At 38.3% G+C, this 9401-nt stretch overlaps 1 protein-coding gene across 1 annotated transcript; it reads right to left on the minus strand.

The window, feature by feature from the left end:
• Window positions 1-1606: 1606 nt before the first annotated feature.
• On the minus strand, window positions 1607-9401 carry LOC111871785 (nucleoside diphosphate kinase). The gene is made up of 4 exons (XM_023865110.2): window positions 9087-9401; window positions 8774-8875; window positions 4539-4651; window positions 1607-2645 (listed from the first exon to the last, which is right to left on the minus strand). The coding sequence occupies exons 1-4, from the start codon at window positions 9261-9263 to the stop codon at window positions 2525-2527; spliced, it is 513 nt and encodes a 170-aa protein (XP_023720878.1). The 5' UTR covers window positions 9264-9401; the 3' UTR covers window positions 1607-2524.

Below are 9401 nucleotides of genomic sequence, written 5' to 3' on the forward strand. Positions count from 1 at the left end.
TATATATATATATATATAAGTTCGTTTATGACCTTATGTAAAGTAGGTTTTGTCATTGATTATACGGCTGAAAGCCTGAATTTTCCATACAGCGTTTAGAGGATGTCTCCATTGTTAAATTTTAAAAGAACATGTCCAATGGTTTAGGCAATGAGGCTGGGTCACAGGCTGACTGACTGACAGACAGGGCAGACATGACATCCTCTTAGTGTGTAAAGAGTGCACAAGGCTTATGAGATCATCATGCTCTCTATATATGGATATGCGTATCCTTCCTTTCAAAGTCTGAAACAATTGACTGATCATTCAAATTATACTTGGAGAAGAGTCAAGTTATGAAGCTCCTCATTATGCAGTTTCCTCCATCCTCCTCTCACTTCATCTCTCTTCGGTCCAAATATTCTCAACACTCCGTTCTCCCTTAAAGCCAGAGACCAAGCTTGACACCCATACAAAACTGCAGGAAAAATTACACTTTTGTATATTCTAATTTTTATGTTTTTAGACAGCAGACAAGAAGACAAAAGGTTCTGAACTGAATGGTAGCATGCATTACCCAGGTTCAGCCTCCTCTTAATTTCCTCCTGAATCAGGTTTTGATTTGTTAGTCATTCCCAAATATCTGATCTGTGCCACATTTTCAAAACATTTGTTACCTATCTTTATGTTATGATTTTGCCTTGCATTTTGGTGACGAGATAGCAACATATACTTAGTTTTCTGTTTACTTCTAGACCAACCTACTTACCAGTGTCAATTAAAGTTTGTGTTTCTCTTTATGTTATCTAAACTATCACCCAGTAGATTCACATCATCAGCACAGACCAACAGTTCATGTGTCCTATTTAATTTCAGTCCCACCCGGTTTCCTTGGACCTTCTTAATGCCGTATTCTAAAGCAAAGTTGAAAAGCAGTGGCGATAAAGCATCTCCATGTTTTACACCATTCTGGATACAAAAATTATCAAATGTTTACCTAAACGGACTTTACCATATGTTTCGTTTAAACACATTTTAATCAGCCTGACTAGTTTCGTGGGTATCCCAAACTCTATTAGAATATTGTAAAATACTCCCCTCCTAACTGAACTGTAGGCTTTCCTGGAAGTTTATGAATAGCTGATTACTGTCTCACTGTACTCCAATTTTTTTCCAGTATCTGATGAATGCAAAAGATCCGATCAGTAGTTTATCTGTTACGTTGAAACCCACACTGATGATCCCCAGTAACTTCATCTATGTATGGACTTAACCTTGAGAGGAGAATATTGGATACAATTTTGTATGAAGTTCATAGCAGTGATATCCCTCAATAATTACTACTATCAGTTTTATCACCCTTCTTGTGAACTGGTACAAAAATAAATAAATGTGGGAACCTCAACATCTCACAACCCTATGGGACACCACAGCCTGTTACAGGGATACTTTTACTTTACTTTTACTTATTACTGATAAGATTAAATTACCTTATACTCACTAGAAGCATGCTGGAAAGTGGTGCAAGAACAGGATGAACAGTTTACACTGTCAAGAGGAAATACATGAATAAATACTGCAAAGTGGAATTTAATTTCAGTAAGGTCAAGCAGCGGTGACACAGACATTTGTCAACTCATTCAATTTATTTCTGTTTAACAATTACATGTCATGTAACAGCCTACACAATTTTAATTCAGTAATTTCATCGTGGCTCTGTAAATACAGTGTCTCTTCTTATGGGGTCACAGCTTAACTTTGGTTGAGCGCTACCAGTTAACCCAGACTGAAGTCTTGCACAATTGGTTCTTATGAATAAAAGCAACTCACCTCAGCAGGATACTTACTGAAATTTTGTCTGACAATTTTTACCCAAATCATACTTCATGATACAAAAACAATATATGTTTCACCCAGAATGATAACCAATTAATCCTTTAATTCACAGTGACAATATACCACCTGCTTTAATATACAAACAATAATAAAAAAACCCCTCTGTATTCTGCCCACAGAGTGAAATATGTTTGATTCTTGGAACGACAGCAATCATTTCCTTCCATAGCCTTAACCAAATCTTTTTAAATGGAGATGCACTGTTTTTCTTGTGAGGTGGGAACTAAATTTTTATACACTAGTTTGGTGAAATTCAAGTTTCACAGAGTTAACAAGCTCTTTAACATTGCTGCAGTAATATTCATTCAGAGATAAAGCCAAAAATGAAAGCATGCTCTTATAAGGATGAATAATTTCTGTGGCATAGTGCTCAGCCAAGTAATCTGAAACCAACATTAGAATTAATTGGTACAGCTCAGCCAAAAATAGGCCAATGATGCTGACAGTTGGGAAGTGATGGGAGTACTCAAATTTGTAAGATACAACATAGTTATTCACACAGCATTTCATAAATGAATATCTCAAATCCCTAAGACATTAATGAATAAAACTCATCATATACGGATGTTATACAATTAATTAAAAATGGTGGAATGGATGTCTGCACAGTAAGGCAACGCGAACATGACAATGTCATCATTACATCAGCCTAGTCTTCATATATCCAAGCTTCACAGGCTGGTCTCCAGGCAATCAGTTCTTTGGGCTCAAACCACAGATTTATCTCCTTGTTCGCAGATTCCACAGAGTCTGAACCATGGATGATATTTCTGAAACATTAATACCATCCAAATGATTGGTATGCTTGATATGTCTTAATACTATTTGGGTTATCAATTCACAAAAGTGATTACTATCAAGATATAAAAAGACATCCATACAAAAATGTGTTCCTAAGTACTCTTGCCCCCAGAACACTGTCTGTTCAATCAAAATTTGTGTGTTTGAACATTTACATAAAATAATCACTGAAGCCATTGAAAGTACACTTCAGAAATTTTGAGATGAGTAAAAAGTAAAGGTATTCCTGCAACAGGCCGTGGGGGCCCACAGGGTTGTGAAATGTTGAGGTTCCCACATTTTCTAGACAATCGGCTCACAGATGGTGGCAAGGTCGTCAGCCTTATGCGCCAGTTGCCCTTTACCCCCAAGAACATCCTGTTAGAGGCTTAGTCGACCCCAGGGCCATAGTGCGGCTGGAAGGATTAGGTCAAAAGAAAAAATCCAGTGACCTCATTGGGACTTCAACCCGCGACCTTCTGTGAGTATGGATATCAATTCGGTGTCAAACAGATGACTAATGATCATTAACAGCGTTAACATTTAAATTTAATCATAATATTTAGTAAATTCTAAATCCCTTTAGACAGAAACAAGAAAGAGAAGTCAATTACTCCACAAAAGACTATCATTTAAAATATAAAACTTATTTTTGATGACCTGGCATTCACCTGCACAAGGCCATCCACAATTCATGATGCTATACCCCATTTCTGATTAGAGAGGCTTAGATTCAATTCAGATGTCACAGGGAATTTCTTTATAAAAGGTTATCAACTCCGTCCAGTGTGACTGATAAATGTTTTTTTTCTTCTTCCCTTTTTTAATCTTCCATCCTTAACATGTTTCGGTCTAAAACCATCTTCAGATGGACATATCAATACAAGCAGAAACTATTACAATGTGACTGGTAAATATCAATACATACATACAATATCATGCACATAAGACCTGAGCCTTTAACAACTACAGTCATGTGCATGAATATATTAAAATATTTATAAATGATAATTAGTTTACTTAAAAGTTTGCTTTAAAAAGACTGTGTTAAAATTCAGAACCTTTTATAATATTGATAGTGTGATGGGCCAGGATAAACCAAATCAATTTTATCGAAGCAGGAATTTTTTTCTCAGTGCACTTTTGTGGTCCCCTACCAATCTTCATTCTTGACACTTCATACTGATCTATCATATCTGAGAAGTCTGCAAGTATAAGTGGCATGACCCAAAGTTTTTTTCAGTAATTCGTGCATCACTCCTCTTCTTTTAACAAAATTATTAACAATTCTTTGCTTACCTGATGATGCTGTTCCAACTGCACATGTTATAGGACTCAAAATTTAAAGATGGAGAGCAGATAAGGATTTGAAAGGAAGTACTTGTAGCCTACCTGAGGATACTATTCTAATATCTGCTTAGACAGACTGAGGAAGTCATTAAAATTGTATTAGGATAGGTGTTACCCTGAAAGATTGGAATTGGTAGCTCCTGAATATTGCCATGGTCTGGCATTTTGGAAATTTCCTGTTTCCATCCTCAGAACAAATCTGGCTCATCAGTTCAATGTTAGCATAGCTATCATACATAGAATATCTGAGACAACCATGTAGTTTGTGGCTGACAATTTCCATTATAGGAAACACACATTTCATGGCAGTTATTTCAGTTGACATAATTTCCCCCTAACATATGGCAAATTTCAACTATACACATCATATGACACAGATTTTTATATGAAGGCCAACTTATGACATGAGAGACATCATAACAGGTGCAACTTGTGAAACTGAAATGGTCAGCCACACTTGTTATTTTAATCCTTTGAGGAATAGTGCAAATCTGTCTTTGCATCAACAAATGTACATCAAACATTATGTTCACCTGCCAACTTGGATGCAAAGATCTCCTCTGATGGTTCCTGGGTTAGAATCCTTGGGATCGGTAGCTCCCAACATGAATCTGCCTGTTTTCACAACATTCAGGCCTTCCCAAACCTAAAAAAATTCCAAAAAATTCTTTATGTCTATTTTCATCCAAAATTAAACTAGAATTCAGATCACCCAATCACCCTGATTAACCTTCCAGTGCCGGGCGACGTACATAGCATGTCGGCATTTAAATGCCACATCTCGCCAGGCGACACTGTGGTGCGTCTTGTGCTGCTTTTCATGTAAAGTAATACTTTTGCTATGAAATGAAAGAGGAAATTTCTGTCTATCATTTCGTACATTCGTTATCTCACTTTGAACTTCCCGGGGTATTTTTTTTTACATTAGAAGTCTCTGAAGAAGTTTTGTAGCTCGCTGTCTAGGGTGCAGTATTGCCGTACAAATCTATCTCCATCTCTTGGAGTAGTTAGGAACTAAATATGCTAGGTTTATAGTCTGTGATCTCCTTGCGTGTTGGTCGAAGCAAAGCCTGTGATCTCTCTGTGTGTCGATCGAAGAAAAAAATCGATTTCCATTCAGCCAGTGACGAGTGCTGCCTCTTGAACGGAATGAGAAACCACGTGTAGAAAACCTAACAAGAAAGATATGTGACGCTGACCTCTGATGACTGCAGTTGGAAATGATAAACAAATGCCCTGTTTGCATTCTTTGAGGTTCCCTTTTGTTCCACATAGCTAATGCAGTTTGCATGTAGCAGCCATGGCTGGAACAAGCAAGAGACGTTCGTGTGTGTTGAGTGACGAGGACATACAGTGTTTGGTTGAAAGTGATTCGGAACAAAGTCTGTCAGATTCGGATTTTGACTCTGAAAACGAGTTAGATGATTGTGCCTTGATTGATGCTGTTGGAAATGAGGGCAGTGATCAAGGTAACAGTGCAAATCAAGAATTCGTTTGGGAGGATATGCAGAACTATAGGGGTCAGGGAGAACATTTCACGGGCAGTGTTGGAGCTCAAGGCCCTGCGAAAGATGTAACGGAAATTGTGGGCGTTTTCGGGTTGTTTTTCGACAAGGAACTTATTGAGACCATAGTCGCAGAAACAAATAGATACGCGGAGCAGTTTCTATGGGGGCGTGAACCATCAGTGAGGTCGCATTCTAAGGCATGGAAACCCATGACAGAGGGAGAGATTTATGTTGTCTTGGGTTTGTTCATGCTCATGGGCATTGTACAGAAACCAACTCTTCGGTCTTATTTTACAACAAAAAGAGTAATTTCAAAACCGGGATTTAGAGACATTATAACGCGAGACAAACTGGAGCTAATATGTAAATATTTGCATTTTGCCAACAATGAAAACATCAGCACTTTTGAAGGACCAAGAAAACTGTTCAAAATTTACCCAGTAATTTTCCATCTCAATAAGAAATTTCAGGAACTCTGTCTCCCAAACCAGGACATTTCAGTTGACGAATCTATGACACTTTGGAAAGGCCATCTGTCTTTCAAACAGTACCTCCCTCTGAAGGCAGCCAAATTTGGAATTAAAACTTACGAGTCACGTGACTCCACCATGGGGTATTTATAGTCATTCATCGTATATACAGGCAAGGATACAGAACTTAACTCCCCCTTGATCACAGCAGACACCAATAAAACTTCAGCCATTGTCCTGAAACTGGTAGAACCTCTCCTGAATCAAGGTCGGACTCTGTGGATGGATAATTTTTACAATTCCTCAACTCTGGCCAGGCTACTGAAGATAACGCACAAGACCAACTGTGTTGGCACTCTGAAATTGAACTGTAAGAATGTGCCCCCAAAAGTGAAAAACACTAAACTAAAAAAAGGCAAAATAGTGGCACAACATTCTGGACCCATTTCTGTCACAAAGTGGTTCGACAAAAAAATAGTCACCATGATCTCCACCTATCACAGTCACGACATCAGGACATCAGTTAGAGGCAAGGAGGTGGCGAAACCAGTTTCAGTATTGGACTACAATAAGTCAATGGGAGGGTCGATTTGAAGGACCAGCTGCTTCACCCTTATTTGATTGAGAAGAAGCGCATGAATAAGTGGTACATGAAGCTGTTTCGCAGGCTCCTGAACGCCTCAATTCTGAATTCAATGATAGTGTACAGGAGTAACACAGGCATACGAATTCAGCAATTATCATTCAGAATTCAGTTGATTGATGGCCTGTTCATGAAATATGCGAGTGCTGTGGAACATAAAGTGCCGGGTTCACATCCATCAGAGAACACAGTGCCCCGTGTAACAGAACGACATTTTATCAGCAAGATTCCTCCAATGGCGAAGAAATCTAGACCACAGAGAAAGTGCGTTGTGTGTCAGAAGTGCGGAAGGAGAAGGGACACAGTGTACTGGTGTGATGCGTGCGGCGTGGGCCTCTGCATTGAGTGTTTCTGCGACTACCACACACGACTGAATTTTTTAGGTAATGCAATACTATTGTTAATAATTTTTACATGCTTACTGACCCAAAAATTATTTTAAAGTAGTATGGATCAATACTCTAATTCTATATACTTCTCTGGATGTTGTGTGAAAATCTGAAAAACAAAACTCCAGTTTTTCCCCATTTATTAGGCTTTAAGTTAAGTGCTGCATTCTCCGATTTAATTATTTAAATAGCCGCCGGCATTGGAGTGGAAAAACGATTTAAATGCCCCCGGCACTGAAGGGCTAAGAATATAAGACACAAGTACACTGTATTACAATCAACATGTACAACCTTGATAAGTACAAATACGGTTCCCATATTAACATTTCTTTCTCCCTTCACTGAATAATGCCATGTACAGTCAACAACTTAAATATCAACTGAGGTATAACATTATTTGAAAGAAACTGCAGGGTCAACACTAAGAGATCTATCTTCTGGGACATAACACTGTACAGTCTGATGAAAGTCAACCAACTTTCTGGAGGAATAATACTGTCCTCATCTTCGTGGATGAAGGATACGCTAAGCAAGAAACCAGCATAAAGGAGGCAGTAACTTGCCTGTTTCATGGTTTCTTCACTGGACTATACAATATTATATCACAGAAAAAACAACTCCTCATAGCCAATGCTATGAAAACCTTGATTCCAACACTTAAAGTCAGGCAAAATTAATTCTGTTTAATAACCCTTACATCACCGGTCACGGTAGCCGAGCAGTCTAAGGCATGTACTGCCTTCGCTCGCTTGGAAACTGGGATCATGGGTTCAAAACCCACTCAGGGTATGGATGTTTAGTTTGTGTGTGCACGTTTTTCTGTGTTTGTGTACAGGTAGAGGCCTTGCGACGAGTTGATCAGCCGTCCAAGGAGTCCTACTGAATGTGTAAGATATAGAGAAACCGAAGTGAATGGAGAAGTTCATGGAAGTAGGCCTAGGCCCACTGGGGCTGTAGTGCCAAAGGAAAAAAAACCCTTACATCAGTTAACAAACTCTAACAAGACAGTGTGCCAGTTTTAACACAGACTAACACAGTGTAGCAGTTTTAACATAATTTAATAAAATATTTGTAACATATCAAGATGCCTGAAGATGGCCATTTGAGGCCGAAACATGTAGTGTCAAAGTGTATAAGGTTAAACTAAAACTAAAATTAAAATTAAGTAGTGAATAAATGAGTGTTGCAATGTTGACGGATGATAAATACATGGACGTTAAGTTAAACAATTGCAACATGATGCTGAAATACAGAATTATAAATTCTAACAAACCCTTCTTCTTACATGAACAACTGGTAAATGAAAAAGTTGTCCCTGTGTTTAATTAATTAATCACTATGCCATGAAGACATATGGAGGAGTGGAGATATGGCTCCACTTTTCTTGACCTCAGCACTATATGGAGGTGAGTGGTCAGCTACATGGCCCTGTGCCACTTCCCCCATACCCATTGGAACCTCTGGTATACCACAGATATGAAACCTCATAAACATTAATTTCTATTTGAAACATTTTTCAATGTTGCCAATACCGAATGAAATATGGGGGAAAATTATGATTTTTAACTCTATGCACTGTAATAGCTTCATTATAATGGATGCGAACCTACTAAAACAGTGTTGTATATACAATAAATAAAGGCCAATATCACAGTGCCTAACTCCAACCTGTGCCCACTTTACCACTACCATTCTTTACAACACAGGTGTGGAAACAATATTATCATCTTGTTCGCACAAGAATGCAATGTAGCTCACCATCGGTACTACAGGTCCAGATGACATATATTTCACTAGGCCAGGAAAGAAAGGTCTGCCGGCTAGGTCAGCATAATGCTTCTTCAATAGGTCCTCTGACGGCTAAAATACAAATAAATACGTAATATCACAATTTACAACACACCAACGTCAACCAAACAGTAACTGTAAAAAGTGTATTAAACACAGTATATACATTCACACACTACATTACTCTTTCAAGAGGTGGAGGAACGCAATTTTCACACAAGGAACGTTTTCTTAGTTTCACAATCGCAAGCTCATATGTAAACACGTTTTTCTTTCAACCTACCCATGTGAATTTTAGGGCAACAAGCTTAAATCCTTTTGCTTCAAATCGTTTAATTATTTTGCCAACTAATCCTCTTTGGACACCATCGGGTTTAACCATGATAAAAGTTCTTTCCCTTGCTTCTGCCATAGCTTTCGAAAATAATGAAAAAATTGCTAAGACAGAACAAATAACCATCCGATGTCGTCAGCTTAAGACGACCAGAACCGGACCACGACAGATAAAACCGGAACAAGCGTGGATACAAAGAGGGCAGACGTATTTAGTATATATCTATCGATATCTACGTCTGGCCAACAAACCGAAACAATACAA

Source organism: Cryptotermes secundus, unplaced genomic scaffold (assembly GCF_002891405.2).
Source record: "Cryptotermes secundus unplaced genomic scaffold, Csec_1.0 scaffold846, whole genome shotgun sequence".
NCBI lineage: Eukaryota > Metazoa > Arthropoda > Insecta > Blattodea > Kalotermitidae > Cryptotermes > Cryptotermes secundus.